The sequence below is a fragment of the Harpia harpyja genome, chromosome 8, assembly GCF_026419915.1.
Source record: "Harpia harpyja isolate bHarHar1 chromosome 8, bHarHar1 primary haplotype, whole genome shotgun sequence".
NCBI lineage: Eukaryota > Metazoa > Chordata > Aves > Accipitriformes > Accipitridae > Harpia > Harpia harpyja.
This window is the reverse complement of record NC_068947.1, coordinates 13,503,754-13,522,188: the sequence shown is the minus strand read 5'-3', so window position 1 is coordinate 13,522,188 and position 18,435 is coordinate 13,503,754. Positions and strand designations below refer to the sequence as shown.

Sequence of the window (18,435 nt, the reverse complement as noted above, 5' to 3'; positions counted from 1 at the left end):
CAGGCTCCACACTGACATGAAAATAGGTGACAGATTTAAGAAGGGGCAGGGCTAACACAACTGCCTCCAACAGATTATTTACATAGGAACATACATACCTTAATGAAAGCTTGCTTTTCAGGTGGGAATTTTTTCACAATACCATTCTATCATGTTATATATAGCCCCTAAAGTGGAATTAGGAAGTGTGACATTTATTCAGATGAAGGCAGGCAGGCAGTCCATTTTAAGCAGACATCTCTTTCCTTGTGACTCCCAGGCAACCTTTAAATAATTTTAGTTCTTCCCTTCATGTTAAAGGCTCATTATCCTTTATAGAAATTCTTTAGAAGTCTTCTCATCCCAAGCACTAGGAGTCATTTCTCAAGACAGCACTAGATTCCTTATTCCAGATCTCTCTCATAATTTTCTAATATTGTATGTCTTAGTGAATAAGGAATTTGAGAACTACTTATCCTTGGTTCAGAAGAAGAGAACAAATCACTGATCATGATTTTTATGCCCATTTCTTGAAAAGAAAGGGAGAAGGATAATAGCTGCTAAGTGAAGATTCTCTGCTTTCACAGCTGTCATTCTAGCCCTGTGGTTCCTGATTCAGCATCGACTCTAGCAGCTATTTCTTTTCACATTTCTGTTAGTATTCCTGAAGCCACTTTTTTCCTCTCATCTTTTTTCTTGGCACTCCCTCCTCATAAAATCTCCCTTCAACCAAGAAGCTGGACCAGCTTCTCTGACATGAAGGTGTCATGCAACAAACACTGAGGCACTAAATAAATGTGTATCTGGAATTACTATCATTTCCTTCTTAGCATTAAGAATCTTGTTAAGCAAGCCAAGTTGATTTATAGCTTCAGCTGGCTTTTCACTAAGAAAAAGTCTGTTAGTTTTAGAGGTAGAAATCATGGAAGTATTTTAGGTCAATGTTTATTCTGTCCACTCCTGAACTACCAAAACAAAAATTTGTCTACCCTCTTTTGACATCAAAGGTCAACTGCTTTTCTGTTTAGATACAGGTGACATTGGAAATTCTGGAAGGGTAAAGCATCCAGTCTCATTTAAGAGATTTGTCACAGTATCTATGAAAGGCAAAAATTTATCCAGCAATGTTACTAACAGAGTAGGTGGAAACTTTTATCAATTATGGAGGAGAAGAATCACCTGTGCATAACGGTTTTTTTTCAAGTTCGTGGTGATGCTATCAATGTTTAGCATCTGCATGCATGAGGTATCTGTGGTACAGGGGACAGCTAAGAAGTGAAGGAGGTGGCTGTAAAGGGACTGCTGCCATGTCTTTCTTTCTGAGAGGCCGTCTAGTTTTATGATCAGTGACTAAATCCATCTAAGCCACTCTACTTTTTTATCAGGTGATTTAAGCTACTGCTCAAGGACAACCTACATATAGACTGAAGGAAGGTGGGAAGACCATTTGTCAAAGGAAGCCACAACAAAATGTAATGATGCTAATCTTTATATTTTGGAAGGCTGTTTCTTAACTTACCAACTTTGTCACCCAGAAACAACTGTCTGGGCCAGGACTCACCTGCCTCTGAGGAAAGAAGGCATTAGGGTGACGTTGTGGAGCAAGATCAACTAATTAAGAACACAGTGAATTTCATGAAGGAAGAGCAAGGTTTTTATCTAGTAGTAGGGCTATACCTGAGGACTAGGGTCCAGAAACAGGCTGGTGGGGGAGAGGGAAAAGGAGCTAGAATAACCACAGAGAAAAAGAAAACAAGGAATGACTAGATACAGTACCAGAGAGAATAAGGGCCAGTCCAGGCCTTAACTTTGGAGTCACTCCACCCGACCAGCTGCAAGTATTATGTGCCATAGCCATGCCACCAGAACAGGGGATCTAGCTCCACATGGCACACTTCCCCAAAGCAGCTTGTCCTTAATGGGTGCTTGATTAAAGCTAAAGCTGTGCCTCTTCTACGCGCGCACCAAGACGCTAATCGCGTTTGCTCTAACAGCCGTGCTTGGAGCAGCACGTGTGTTAGTGCAGATGTGTGAGGGTGTACAGACGTGCTTGCCTGCTATCTCAGAGCTGGAGGGGTTTTCATTAGATTCAAACAGCAACTGACTCTCCAGGGAAGCTCCTGCTCTTATTTGATAAGGGATGCTCTTTTATCACACATGAAACTGCATGCAGTGATCAGACAGGCAGTGCGCATAGCTGCCAACTAGAGGAAAGCTGTTTTTCTGTAGCATATTACAGCAGTGCATTGCTACTACAGTTGAAGATTGGCCCAAAACCAGCCAGTTATGGAAACCACAGAAGCTGGAACTTCTACTGATCCACAGAAAAAGTATGCAATTAATATACTTGCTTGAGAGGTTGGGATATTGTGTTATTTTTCAGAAGAAGCAGCCACCATGGTAAATCAGAGTGGAAAGGACATCTGAGGTACTGGGGCTTGCAATTCTAATAAAGTTGACAGTCTTCCTTTCAAAGAACTTAGTTATTCATTCTCTGACATTACAACAAACAACACCCCTAAACCTAAACATTAATGGTCTAAAGTATAGCTCTCCAATGGAGAATAAGTTGGATTTTCCTTCCTTTCAGAAAAAAAAAAAATCTTTTTACTTTCAAGAGCAAACCTTTTTCAAGATAATTGACATCTCAGAACTTCAAAGCACTCAGTCAATCTTCAAAAATCCTACAAACTTGAAAGTGCATGGCTTGGTGACCTCCTTCAATACTGGTCTAATAGGTTATCCAGGAACATTTGGCATGCTGAAGTGTCAGTAGTCTCTTTTTTCTCCAGTGAGAAATTATAATATCTCTACAACTTTTTTTCATAATATTTCTTCTATATTCTCAGCAATGTTCATGTTTGAAGGAGTTACAGCTAACATGCACCTAAAAACTGGATTGCCTTTGTCTCTTGTTCCTAGAAAGTACAGATAGATAGAGGTTGTGTATGCATTCCAGATTCAACAGAATTAGATGCCTTTTCTGAAAGTTACCTGCCAGTGGCTAAGTCAAAATGACTACTGTGGCTGTAAATTACTGTAAAATGACTACTGTATCTATAATATCTTATAGTATGTTATAGCATCTTGTGGTATCTACTGTAATTGTACCTATAGTATCTATCTATGTGTCCTGGTTTCAGCTGGGATAGAGTTAATTTTCTTTCTAGTAGCTGGTATGATGTTGTGTTTTGGGTTCAGTATGAGAAGAATGTTGATAACACACTGATGTTTTCAGTTGTTGCTAAGTAGTGTTTAGACTAAGTCAGGAATTTTTCAGCTTCTCATGCCCAGCCAGCAAGAAGGCTGGAGCGGCACAAGAAGGTGGGAGGGGACACAGCCAGGACAGCTGACCCAAAGTGGCCAACGGGGTATTCCATACTATGTGACGTCATGCCCAGTATATAAAATGGGGGGAGTTGGCCTGGGGGGGATTGCTGCTCGGGAACTAACCAGACATCAGTTGGCAAGTGGTGAGCAATTTCATTGTGCATCACTTCTTTCGTATATTGGAATCTTTTGATTAGTATTGTCATTTTATTATTGTTATTATTATCATTATTAGTTTCTTCCTTTCCATTCTATTAAACTGTTCTTATCTCAACCCATGAGTTTTAACTTTTTCCTTCTGATTGTCTCCCCCATTCCACTGGGTAGGGGAGAGTGAGTGAGTGGCTGTGTGGTGTTTAGTTACCGGCTGGGGTTAAACCATGACACTATGGTATCTTGAGAATTGATTAAGGGGCTTTTTAATCCATATTTTCTTCAACTTCTGAGATTCGTAACAGTTACTGTGGGTATTTCTCCTTTGTTATTGTTTTTTTACTCTTGACCAAAGTTTTCTTACTTCCCCTTCATTACTCAGCTGTAGCTCATAGACATGATACAAATTTTTGAAATGAGATGTTAATCCTTTTCATCTTTAAGTACCCTTTTCTCCCTCTAGTAAACGATGTTTTTTATTAACCATACTAATTTTCAGGTGCTACCACATGCAGCTGAATGCCAACATTAAACTAAAACTGACAAAACCAACCTCTCCCCACCTCCCCTCCCTCCAAACCAAGGATGCAGTAAACAAGCCTTTTTCACTCAATGGTAATATCTGGATCACAAAGAAGTGTTTTAGTTCTTACTTTTAACAGTGAGGTACATGGACTTGCTGACGTCTGCTCCCACATCATTGCTGACCTTGCAGAGGTAGTATCCACTGTCTTCTTCCAGCACATGTTTAATCAGCAAGGAGCCATTTGTGAGAAGCTGGATACGACCGTTCAATGCAATCGGCTGGAACTGAGGAACCCCGGCACCTAAAGCAGGACCCCCATGGAAATAGGTTAGTTAGGATGGAAAGCATCTCGTTGTTTTTTTTTTTAAATAAGGCAGAAACTATAGCTTCCTGTTTTAGAGGCTCAATTCAATTAAAATACAAATGGCTTCTGACATCATCAGAACAAACGGAATGGTTTTTTGCCAAAACTGAATTCATTAAATGGAAAGAAGAAAGACTTTTGAAATGTAATAGTAACAATAATTTGCCCATAATTTAAAGGTAAAGGGACAAAAGCAAAAGGGAACACAAAGCAGGAGTGGAAGAACCAGAAAGGCTGAGAGGGAAAATGAAGGTTTTCAGACCACTCATGGGTAAAAAGGCACATTTGTTGTACATTTAGAGGTTGATAAATTATTGACAATTACAGCTGAACAGTCATACAAGTATGCATCCCAAATGCATACACCAGATTAATTTCTTATGACTAAGAGGGATGTCTGTTGTAGTAAACATGGCATACTCAAGGGACCTCTAGGACCTTGTCTACGAAACTCTGGGTAACGTGGAAAACCACATCAGTGACTGTGTTGCTTGTTTCCTCCTGCAGCTGACTGACTGATGACACATAAAATCTCTGTTCTGCCATGTTTGTAGCCAATATTTATTTGGACTGTTAAAAAAATCAATACAAAGAAAGAAAGAAACAAAAAGCTCAGACCACTAATCAGGCATGAGGTGCCATGTTTGGTGGTAACGTAAAAATGGAAGGTCCATAAAAAGACAGGAAGATGAAGATTTCTGTATCAACTTTGGTTTTAAGAAAGAACCTACTTTTCCTTGGAAGTAAGATACTGGGTGTTTTAGGGAATAGGGAAAAGGATACTGCCATACTGTGAGCATGCTGTACTGTCCAGAGGCCACCACAAGTTCAAGTTCCTCCAGCATTAGGGACTCTCTAAGCGTATATTAAGATATGCTTCTTGTAAAAAAGGGTTTTACAACCTACTTTGGCAGCAGGACACGGGGTTTTTCATGGAAATCATAAGGTAGTCTTCTTCAATGGAATTATCTTATACCACTTTCTGTACATGAAGTTAATATCTGTCAGCATTAATTACTATACGCAGTTGGCTGAGTCAGCCCAGAAGGAAATACGATGAATAAATATTATGGGGAATGATTTAGTATAAAATAGCAAGCTATAACAATCTATGAATACAACATCTAGAATATTAAAAAAGACCAGACATGCATACTAAAAATCCTTCTAGTCGTAGAAGAATTTGCTTCGGGGACTTAGAGTTATGCTGAAGGTCTGGTGGCCAATACTGTGAACTTAGAGATGTTAAAAGGATAATGTTTGCGCAAAAATCAGTTGCCATTGTTGATTTTTTCAACTATTTTAGTCACATGCATATCCCACTTTCCCCTTTGTCTATTTTTTGTCTTTAATAACCCATTTTCCCTGTCATTTAGTTGGAAGGCACATCTATGCTTCACTAACTCTACCAGTCTGCAGTTGATTGCCCAAGTAGATAGATGCAAGCACTCACTTCTTATATTTCTTTACATGAAAAATTCTGGGGACAATTTGGTGTTCACAGAAGAGAAAAGGCAAATACTCCTCAGGATAGCTACAACTGGGCAAAATTTTGCATAACAGTTTGTAAAGACTTCTTACTCTTCGCACGCACTGTTACTGCTATTACAGCCAAAGTCCTTCCTGAGCAGTGACAGCAGCTTATCACACACAACTGCATGGTTGAATCTGCAAGAGGACTACATGCTCATGAATCACAGAATCACAGACTGGTTGAGGTTGGAAGGGACCTGAGGAGGTCACGTGGTCCAACCCTTTTGCTCAAGCAGGGCCACCTAAAGTTGGTTGCCCAGGACCATGTCCAGACAGCTTTTGAATATCTCCAAGGATGAGACTCCACAGCCTCTCTGGGCAACCCATGCCAGTGCTCAGTCACCCTCACAGTAAAAAAGTGCTTCCTTATACTCAGACAGAACACTCCTGTGTTTCAGTGTGTGCCCATTGCCTCTGTAAGTCTGAAGGACTTAAAACAACAGACACTTGATGATTATGGGGTATCTGTATTGAACACTGTCATTATTCTTTAGAGAAAGCAAGTCCATTTCCAATACTTGTCTATCCCATTGTACAAAAAAATGAACCTTCTTTTTCCCTTTTTCACTGACACGAAAAGCCAATGACACTAACTTACCTGCAGGTGTACAGATGCCCTTTCTACTCTGTTGTGGTACCTATAGATGAGCTATGATCTGATTGCTTTACTCCTGCTGGCCTCACCTGAGTAATTATTTCAGAATTTGGCACAAACCTTGCTCACAAACCAATTATATAATGTATCTCTTTAAAGGAAGATGTAGCATATATCATATAGACTTGTACAGCATCTGAGTTAGACTAGGTATTGAAATTGCAGTCATCCATTAGCAAAATACAGGCTTTTGTAAAAATACTGACCTTTTCACCTAGAGTTATTTTGGCCAAAAAATGAAACTGCAGTTGGATGGCTTTGCCTGCATCACATACCTACTAAAACTTTGTTTGACTTAAAAACCTCAGAGCTGTTAATGGGGAACCTTAAAAACAGTCACTTGATGGTAGAGTGTCACTAAAATCAAACTACTGTCCCTTTCTCCTTTATTAAGATGGGCTGCTTATCTCTTCACAGTTAATTACAACTCTGCTAGCTTGGCTTGGCCTCCTCCTTCAGCACGCAAACACAACAAAACAGAACTACTTCTTTGTGACCTATATTCATAATTAAAAACCCATACACCATTGAGACTAATGGAATCTGGAGCTCTGCACTCTTCTTACCACAAACCAGAATTTATCAATACAAGCAAAAATAGTCTTTAACATGAACATTTCTCTTCCCTCACCTTTTTTCTTCAAATATAATTTGGACTTAAATCCTAAGGAAACCAAAAATGACACGGGAAATTACATAAGGTTTTCTTCTCAACAGCACCTAGTTTTGCTTTTTAAAGAGTTAACTCATTTAGATTGGATACAGAGTTTGGAGAGTTTGTTTTCTTGCTAAAAACCTACCAGAAGACAACTGGCCAGAAGACGCAATCTAGCAGGCAGCACATTTTAATTAAAAAGCAGTCAGTTTCCTATGGTTACTGAGGGTCAAGTGGGGCCAGTTTTAATGCTCTGTTACATGAGAAGAAAATGTTAAAGCATTATGTAAAGCGCATACTGAATTACTGCTTATGCTAATGCTACCTGACCTTTCTTCTTTGCTGAAAAGATATGATTGGCCATGTTATCATGAATTTTGAAGGGGGAAAAAAATCAGCCAAATGCTGCCAGTGAACCTTGTTCTGAGGTTGTTTCAATTAAAGCAGTATCTCTTTTCTCTCAGCCATCCATTTCATCACTTGCCCGCTGAGGCCATAGCTAACACAGGCACACATTCACAGCTCCAGGACGTCTCTAAGGCAGACCAAAAGTCCATCTAGCTCAGCCTTGTGTCTATGACAATGGCCAGCACTACGTGCTTAGGGAAATGATATAAGAACAGTATAAACATGACTGATACTTCCCTTACTGCACTCTGCCAGCCTCTGACAATATGAAGATTAAACCAGTAACTTACAGGTGAGTAAGCTGTTACTAAACCAGAATTAATTTGTCCCCAGTGATTACCAGAGAAGTCCTACCTTTTGAGTACTTCCAGACAATGGTAGGAACAGGATAACCCTCTGCAGAGCAGTTGAGAATTACAGCTTTTCCATAGATCCCATCCTGGTCGCTGGGCTGAACCACAAACCGAGGGGGCACTGTGGGAGGAAGCAAAAGGAGCCATGAGAATTTGCCCAACTTACCAGGTAGCTCAAAATGGCAGAGCAGTCAAATAAGGAGGCATAATGTTTCATAGTGGAATGCAAAAATTAAAACCTGCTTTTTGATGATCCAGTGACATAGTAAAGTTGTTTTTACATGATTATTTACTTTCTGTGCACAATCTCAATGTGTTTCTTGCCAGGCACAACAAAAGCACTGGTCTTTATAGGATACAAAAGTAAGTTAGTAAAAATCTCTCCATAGGAGAGGTTGTAAAATGGAGTAACAGATAAATTATAGTGTCATGGTCAGAAAAGAAATGCTTTCTAACAAAGGCAGAGGTTTGACAGATGTCTAAGAACAACTGACATTTTCTGTGGTTTTTTTTATAACAGTGAACTACCAAGCTTTAGAAAAAGAATTAAATTATGTAGCGTAAATAATCTTAAAAAATAACATTTTTAATAGCAATCAAACCACTTAATATTGAAATGAGGGTGTTTGAACCATAACCTCTGATAGGACTTTTCTTTCCAAACATCCATAGAAAGGTTCAACAAAATTTGCTTGCATGTAGTTGAAGAGAAGAAGTCTTACTGGAATAGAGTATGTGCATCATGTATACATATTATTAGACTTATTCTAAAGAAGTATAAAACCACTACAGTGAGTCTTCCAAACATAGGCAGCTATGTATCTATTTATACATAAATAAAATAAGAGCTGCTTATCTAAAGAAAAAGCTCTACAAGTTCCAAATATAGATACACAGTGAAGAAAACAACTTGTGACAATGTTAGACCCACAGTTTACCATGAAGGCCTGATACTACATGTCAAAGTCTCAAAAGACCTGCAGATTTGATACAAGTTTGAAAGAAAAGCTGAAAACTGTGAAGAATGCTGAAAGACCCACAAAAGTTATTGAATATTAAAGGTGCTTAATGGCTGTATCAAAGTCAGTTAAGATGACAGATTTTTGTTGACCTCCTGTTCTTTGGTTCAGAACATGAAGAAGTAAATACCTGAGAGAAAAAGTAAATTATTTGTGTCCTTATCCCACATGTTATTCTTTTTGTCATTTTTTACAGTGCTACAGAGAAAGTGTAGTAAGGTGACTGAGCCTGTGAAAGATTTTTTTCTTCTCAAATCAAGTACAACAACACACTCAGATCTAATGCAGTAAAGGAGAAATCCTAATAGTTCCTTGTTTTCCTCGCCCCACCGCAGTGTATGCACACGGGGACACACAAGCAGCCTCATGGATTCACAGCTCCGCAGGTCCAGCCAGTGCCGACTTTGTCTGAAAGTTGGGGGAGACAGAACAAAAGGCCCAACCATCCCTCCTTCCTCTGACCCAAACCCCCATCAGACCCCACCACCTGCTTCTCCAGAAGTGCCAGAAATGAAGAAAGGAAGTATGGTAGAAGGTGGTAGCATGAGGAAATGTAAGGCAGCACAGAAGGGGATCATCAGTACAGTGGCTATTTGCCCTGGGACCTGAAAGAGCTCTTAATGGCCATGAATATAGTACTAATTATACATCAGAAAAACTGTGTGGCAGAAGCACAGCAGAAGCATCAATGCTATAATATACGACTTTAAAGTTTTTTCGGTATAAACACTCTCATAGTTTATGCAGATAGCACCTCCCATTATACCAGAGTCCCAACATTTCCTTAAGGAGAAACTTGAGCTGCCAGTGTTAGTATGGACAGGACTGCTAAAAACATACTAGATGTACTCTCTAGACATAGTCTCTCCAGGTTCAGAGAACCCTCCTCACAACAGCTTGAGCCTTCCTCCCTGTGCCTCCATAATCCAGACTCCCCTCCAACTTTCTCTTTCCATCTTCATAGATACAATTGGTTTTTAAATGAGGAGAACAATCTTCCAGAGAGTAAACAATCCCTTGAACTGGACCTTTTGCTTATTGAATCCTATAGCTATAATGCAAAGCTGTTTATTGCCTAACTATGTACAAAGACGCTCCTCTGCTGTTTGGAACATGGCTAGAAGAAACAGAAGGAACTAACAGTGATAGAGGCAAGAAACAGCTTTGTACTAGGAGATATATTTACTGCTGTCAAACATTTCAGCTTTCCAAACAGCTACCACACTGACAAACATATATCATATGTTATGTCAATTCCTGATAGGTAATCATCAAACATCAAATCCCAGCAACAGCACCTCTGGGCAATCACCCACCCTGTTCTAGTTATCTACTCAGAGAAGACAGTTGATTCGGTAACTCTTTTCTCACTGTTCTGTGTTCATTTTATCACCAAACACAAAAGGAGTCCCAAGTATTTATTTTCCAAAGCAGGTGAAAAGTACAAATAGTTGCACAAATAGATTTGATTTTATATGACTCAGCACAGTGGCATCAGATTGTTTCACCTCAGTAACTGTAAGTAAATTTGTATTCACAACTTCTGAAAAATCAATTACAAGCTGCTTATCCATAAAGAGGATAGACCAAAAAAAAACCCCCACCCCAAAAAACCGACCTCAGTTGTATCCGTCTTACAGGTGAATGATTACAAATGATGGACTGGAGTGACTGATAAATACTGGCCTCCTCTACCACTAAAAAGTGTGACGAGTATAATGTCTTCTAAAATCTCTCTTACAATACAAAACTTTTTTAACTTCTTTGTTTTATTTCCCTTCTCTTTGAAAAACATTTTCTTTATATTCTTCATTTGCTGTGGATGAGACTGCCAAGAAGTGTTAATTTTTCAGAAGATAATTTACTATATTAAATGGGTAGTCATATGCAGAAAGTTCTGGAAAAGTTAAGCAAGATTGCCTAGTATAGAATAAAGGCAATCAGCCTTTAAAATACTATTTGCACTAAAGTTATCTGTTAAAATAAAATTTTTGTCTAATCCTTTTGGGTATATATAGAGAAAAATGGATGGATGCCAAGTGTAAATGTTGTTTGAGCATTTCTATGGAAATGCATCCTTCCACATCTTTAATGAACTCAGGTAGATATTCTTGATGTATCATGCCTTAAATGCTGACAAGCTCTGAACAGAGCTTTTTATCATGTTGATTTCACTGTATTTTGGGTATATATAAAACATAAGTTTTTGCTCAGATGTTCTTGGTATACTCATTTTTAATTATTACTTTCAATGCAGAATGATACCAGAATGGTAACTGTGGAAATTAAATTTTGTCGTATAAGCTCCAGAACCAGGTGTATGATTAGCAATTGTATGGTTTCCTTGTACTGCTCCATAAACAAAACATGTTTTGACCTTACTTGGCAAAAAATTCTGCCCACATCCAGTAATAGAAACAATTTCTACATTCAGTAAAGCTTTGGCCTTCCTTTAGGACTACTTATAAAAATGCCAACTGCTGCTCTGATTTTGAAGACATGAACCCTTGACACTTAATCTTAAGATTGCCAATAGAAATCAGAAAAGATGCTACAGCAAAACGAAACTACTCATTCAATGACCTTTCAATTGTTTCTGTATTGCTGTCTAGGTAAAACCACAGGATTATTCCTATAGAAATGATTAAAAAGTAAACAGAGGAGGCCTTTACATTTTTCTTCCTCATTGATGGTTTCCTTCTAAATTTCATTTCAAATGAATAACTTGTTCAGTGCTACATGCTACCATATTTTGGAAGACAATGCGGTTAACTACTTGATGTAGATTTTGATACTTAGTTTTAGATTATAAAGCTACATTCACTTTTTCATTATCTTTCAGGAATTCATTAGCCCTTGAAGAAAATTTGCTTAGTAAGAATTTAACAAAGTTAATTTGTCTGATATGCCTAAGTAAAGTTAATGGAGAAAAGAAAACAATTAGTTCTCCTCCTCTCTCTTTAGTTGTAAAGGTGTGGGCCTCCTCTGCCCCTTGAGAAGTCAAACACTCTGAAGTAGCTCACTAATATGACTGAACAGTTCTACTTTTATTATCACCCTTGTTTCAGCAGCACAGTCCCTTGAGCCCATAAAGGAGGGCATTTAAAATTGCTTTAACAGTGAGTTTCTGTTAGGCTCTCTCATTTAATGCAGCCCACGGATCTGTGACGAGAAATGAGCTGTTGAATTGTTTAGTGTAAGAGCAATAAGTTGACAGATGCAAACTATTTAATGGCTGAACTCAAAGGACCTAAAAAAAGTGGTTTTAATCAATATTATGACTAGCAGTCTCAGGCTCTCACAAAGGGAAAACAAAGGATGAGAGCAATCAGAATAGGATGTTGAAGATAACATGAATGTCACAGTGCCATTTTAAAGGAGGGAAAATGCTTTTATTATCTCCTTGTGTGAAATAATCCTGAAAGGATGATAAAATATGAGTTAGTACCCTAAGAAGATACTGCTTACCAGTGTCATCGGTGCTCGCCGTGATGGACTTTACAAGCTATTAACTAAAATCAATTTATGAGTGTGTGCTAACATTCCCTGATTTAATTTTGCTTATGTAAATCCAAGAATCCTTTCTGACTGTGCTTTATGCCAGGGACCAGATGACAAATGTGCACACTCCTTCCTGGACTTCAAATCTATGCAAGTGCTTCTAGCTCCCAAGTGCAGTGATTACTACATCACACTGGAGAGCAATTCTGAAGGCTCCTAACACGAGCTCCTCTGGTGGGCTACTGGGGTGAGTTAAGAAATAATCTATGACATTGGCCCAGAATACAATGTTTCATTTTTACGGGGAATATTTGTACTTTACATTTAGATCATACTGTCAAAATGATGGAAGAAATTTAATCAGCCAAAGCAACCATTGATGTATTAATGAATGAGATCATTAAACACTGTACTTTAGCAAAGATGAACAGTTATTAAATTTGGTCATTGGACCTAAGGGGTCGATTTAGCTGGTTTAGTGAAATCATTTGCTATGCAGATCAAGAAAAAAGATGTACTTTTTCAAAATGAGACAGTGCCTAGTGGTTTGTGTTGATCAGGTTTGTCTAATGAGAACATTAAATAGGAAGTGAATCATTCAAGAGTAATCTTCAAAGGCGCAGTGTAAACACCAGCAAAGAAAGTAAATGAGTTTTGACACCAGCTGCGACCATAAATCTTCTCCCCTTGCTTTTCTATCACAAACTTCATTTGCTGCATCACACTAGCACCACCACCAAACATCAGAAAGCAGACAGATACTCACTTCCTATCTGGAAGATTCAAGGCTTAGAGACTCCTCATCGGGTGCCTAACTATGTAATGATATTTGACATTCCTGGCAAGTGCAAAATGAAAACACATTTACCCTTAATGCACTAAATGTATTAAGGGGGGGTTATTAGGTATTCAAAGACCTCATCTCAATTTTAACTTGTGATGTGTTCACTAGCAGGGATTTTAAAATCATGATTTATGCACCCACTACTATCTTTGAATTCTCTTTTCTGGCAGTATCTGAAAAATTTTGAACTCATAATACATTTATGAGCTTTTTCTCTTTGGTTACCAATTAAAAACTTTTTTCACTGCTTTTTCTTTCATAATTACTTCATTCCCATTTTAGGAAACCCTACAGAAATTAATAACACATGATAAAGTGTATATAGAGTTTTAATCACTCTTTAGAAGACAGCCCTAATGAGTAAAGCCTTAATTAATTTGCATGATGATATAAGTAGTTGACAGAGAAGATATTTTCCTAATTTCTGTGTATGGCTTTCATGATAGGATCCTATTCTTTCCTTTTTCTTAGTAGCATGCCTAGCAAACCAAGAGTGCAACAAGAAATAAAATAAAATAATAATGATTTATGGGGTTTTGAGAAACCCTTCTAGCTTGCAAATTTTTGATGAATTTCCAGAGGAACTACAGGCTGGGATCTGGCAGAGCACAAGATTTTGAGAAGGAAAGCCCTGTTTTCACTCACCTGGACTGCCTACCTGCAGTCCCTAGATGCAGTGAAAGAGGTAGGCTTCTCCCAGTGACTAATTAATGAGCTTTTGAAAGATATTCATAAACATGAGGACTAATCAAGCCTGCTTTTCTGTGGATTTGTATCTCGTGTTTGAGTACAGACTCCAGTTGGAACATTCCTTGTGTTTGTAAAAGGGCTCACCTGAGTAGATTCTCTGGTGTCTAGTGTTACACTCAGTAGAGGTGTTTCTACTCAATCACATATTTTCATTAAGTTTTTAGGCTTTCAGCTCCACTGGAGGCATTTTCCCCTCTTCTGATTTGTCTGAAATTGGCCAATAAATTGTGGAGAGAAGTACTGACAGATCTATGTCCAGAGTGTGTCTGCCCTACAGAGGGCACAAATGACTCTGTCTCATTTCCAGGTCCTCACCAAGAAACCCGTGGCAGAGAACTGAGATTGCCCTAAGATCTTCTTACCCAGGGCTGCACAGCTGCTCAAAAGCTTTCTCCTCTCACTTTCTCTCTCTCAGCAGGTGTCTTCCACCTCCTATGTGATGCTCAGCAGGGAAGCTCTGTGGAAGCCTGTCATCTTCCTCTGATATTTAAGACTGGGAAAATCCAGCCTTCCTGGTCAGGTATTTTTAGGGCTCCTTATCACCACTTGGTTGCTTTTATAGAGCACAAAGTAACAGGAACAGCAGTGAAGATTTAACATAAGGTGCCCACAGATTTTGAGACCAGTGCTTGTTTTAATTTTGTCATTTAATACTCCTGGAAAAATGGCAGTGCAGCTTAGATATGAAAAATAATATTTGTAGGAAGAATATAGGTAATCTAATTAACAAACTTAAAACTTAACAGAGAAATATGAATGCTAAAAAATAGCAGATACATGTGATCTGACATAGAAAATATTGAAGAAAAAAATCTCAAGTTGTAAAGCCAAAGAATTTATGTGGCTGCATGGATTCTGCAGAAGTTTGTGTACTCACTAGTAGTTCAAATGTAGCAACAAGCAGTTGGCCTGTGTTTCTTCATTCATCTTAGGAATGGATTGGATTTAGATTCTAATTCAAAGTCTACCCATGTACTGTAAAATGATATGGAGTCCCACTTATTTTGGAAACATGATAGCTATCATCATTTCTAAGTCTACTTTTAAAACTAATACAAAGACAGTATAGATAAGGAAAAAGGAACTTTGTGGGGAACAGTCATATTTCCCTTTACTTTCCTCTCCCATTCACTCTCTACTCTCATATCAAAGCACACAAACTTCACATAAATCAGATATTCCCAGAACACATCTCCTGACATTTAGGAAAGCCAACATTTAAGTTTGAAGCACACTGCTGAGAAATCATCACACAATGTTGATTAGAAACAAGAGGTGTTAAAGCACCATTCCTTCTCCCTTTATTTGGAGAAAAAACTCTTACTTGATTTAGAAAAAGATTATGTTTCAGTTATAGGGCACCTATGAACAAAAAGATGAGGAGGGATCGGAAAGCTCGGAGAAGAAACAGACAGCAGGAAAGCAAGTCTTTACTTAAATGTGTATAGGTCAGATTGGATGCAGACAAGTAGTGACCAACAGTGATGGCTGCCTGTCTTCTGACCTATGTGGAATGAGACAGCTGAAGCAGTTCAATATGAGGGAAAGAGGTCAGTCCAGGGTTTTGGCAGAAAATTCAGGTCAAACATCATATTATATTTTCCCCTTTCCCTGTGAGTGAGAACTATTATCCCATATGTATATGCAAAACTGATTAAGACATTACCATTTAAATTGACAGAGAGAGAGAAGAGAGGAGAGGAGAGAGGCTTAAAGGAGGCTGCTGCAGAGCACTAGCTGGGCAGAAAGATAAGCAAGAGGGGAGAAATGAAATAGCTGTCATAACCTCCTAAAAAGTTGCAGGACTAGGACTCCAGAAGGCTTCTCCAAGGCACAGAGCAGAAATCCCTACACATGGACTCACTTGAGCTGTTATAGACTCATGGGTCTTGGTGCTGAAAAAAGGGCAGACTGTTTGCAGAGAGCCAGTTTTCAGTGGTACTACCTAGATCATCCTACCATCCTTGTTTTGATGAAATGCCGATAGGAACCTGTACAGAGTTGCTACAGTGATTTGTTCCCATCACTTCAAGCACTGAGTATAACTGCAAATCAGGTATGATCTCAGCTGTTATTAGATGCAGCATTTCTGTGTAGGGCAGACATAGACAGTGGACTGTCTGTTGTGATGGGAGGTTGTCAACTTTCCCTTCTCCAGCAAAAGAGCAGGTGAGGAAAATCTCTTATTATTAGAATGATGAATAGGGTTAAAAGCTAACAGAATAGCTATGGGAAAGAATAAATGCATGTAGTTAATTAGACTACTTCATTTAAGAATTACTGTATAGGTGGGGAAAGTAATAGACATCTGTACTGAATAATACTTAGACAAGATTAAAAGCAGTGAATTTAAAAAAAAAAAATCATTAAAGTAATATTTATACCAAAACTAGTGAAAAAGCAATGGACCTATTTGCCACTGAGTTTTGGGAATACTAGCATAACAAAACATAAGCATACACATTTTATAAGTGGAAAACTAGGGAATAATCTGTTAAGGACAGTCCTAGGACGAAGATTTGAGAAGATTTGACTTAAAAGGAAGAGCTGTTCAGAAGATTTTGCTTCAAATGAGTTCTTGAGGGGGGGGAATTTAAAACACTTTGAAAAACTTCCAGAAAGAAAAGGAAGCAATTTGTTTTTGTTGAAGTTTTGTACAGTAAATTTGAAGATATATCACAAGGCATAATCTAGGTAACTTGGCTAATGTGTGACTTGAAAGGCAAAAGCTGCTGAAGGCAAGGTATCTCTCTGAAAGGTCTTTTCCACATAAAATGCTTCCTTTACTGAAACTATATTCACATCTATTTCAAGGCAAAATGTTGTGAAGTCAGCATGAGCAAAAGAATCATGCTAATTACGTAATAAACACAAATAAGGAAAAGAACAACATGGTAACAGGGGAGAGTCATTTCCCCAAGAAGTCAACATCCATGCTTTGCTTTTTACTGACATGTCATATGAAAGACTGATCTAAAAAAAAAAAAAAAAAAATGGGGATAATTAGACTAAAACAATAACAGAGAGGAATTTGATACCATTTCAAAGGCTTGATCCCAGTGAACGGGCTTGTGCCTCACAAAATTTTCCAGGAAGTCAGTCTTGTGGCTCCCCCATCCACCCTGTGCACTCCAGGGTTTTCGACTGGTTTCAAGACTTTCAGATAGAAAAGTCCCATTAGTTTCTGTGCTTCATTACTCTGTGTGCTCTCTGTTATGAAGAGAGGAATTACCATATTTTCCTCTTTTTTATACTTCCCATCAAACAGATGTCATTACAAAATACTGATGAATTCTGCTTAATTGGTGCCCTTCAAACTAATTATATCTACTTACCTCTCACGATTAATTGGCTTTGGTGCTCCACAGCTGCTGCATCATTTCTAGCTATACAGGTATAATTCCCATTGTGCATCAGCGAAAGATTAGAAATCCTTAAGGAGCTGGTGAAGTCAATGTTGTCAATCGTCACCCCCAGGCTGGCTGGGATCGGCCTGCCATCCTTCTGCCAGGTGATTGTGATGGGCAAATCCCCGGACACCACCACACAGGGAATGAAGACCCGCTGCCCGATGGAGAACCGCGGGAACTCAAAAGGCTGAATAAAAGGCGGAACTGAAACAAAAGAGAAGAGAGGAGCTATTGCAGTTACAGTCTCATTTCTGAAAACAACATAATGGAACAGATGTGCAGTGCTGAATATATAAAATCAACACCTTTGACAGCCATAGAGCATTGTTTACTTAAAAAAATCACGTCTTTTGCAAATACCTTTTTTTCTTGACTACCCAATGCATAAGCAGAGATCACAAGCAGTAAAATCCCTGGCTTGTAGAGGCACCAGACACCACTGGCAGATTCTTGCAAGAGTATTGAGCACCTTTTCGAGAAATCACACTGTCAGCTTGCCACTCCCCAGGTCTTTCAGCAGCGACACTGCCTGGACAGTCCAGGAAGAGCTCAGCAGCTTTCAAGGTCTGGTGTGAGGGTCTTGCTCAGGGTCACGGAATAAACCTGGAAGAGGCTCCAGCTTTGCTTCTGGGACATGATGACAGGGAGTGTAAGCTTCTCTAATTGCTCCTGGCACTTATTTCTTGGTGTTGCAAGTCACGATTCTCAATAAGATTAGGTAGAGGTATGAAGTGAAAGGCATATGCAGTACTTGTGACAGCAAATTAAGTTAAAACTGATTCCTAAACAGAGGGACAGTATGAGGCATAAACGCTCAAGCTGGCATTTAATTCTTGCTAAGCATATTTTGCTTGGCAAATCTTTTTCTTTTTCTTTTTTTTTTTTTTACTTATTATTCTGTGACTGAAACAAAAAACATGAAAGAAACACTCTTATTTTCTATCCTAGGGAAGAA

General features: G+C 38.6%; 1 protein-coding gene across 1 annotated transcript in view; it reads right to left on the bottom strand.

Moving 5' to 3' along the window:
• The window catches only part of DSCAM (DS cell adhesion molecule), a 474,394-nt gene that overhangs the window by 144,567 nt on the left and 311,392 nt on the right, over positions 1-18,435 (bottom strand). Inside the window, exons 9-11 of the mRNA XM_052794447.1 lie at positions 17,406-17,684; positions 7,958-8,077; positions 4,116-4,289 (exon numbers count right to left, since the gene is read on the bottom strand). Of these exons, the coding sequence (XP_052650407.1) occupies positions 4,116-4,289; positions 7,958-8,077; positions 17,406-17,684 (573 nt within the window). The remainder of the gene's footprint in view (positions 1-4,115; positions 4,290-7,957; positions 8,078-17,405; positions 17,685-18,435) is intronic.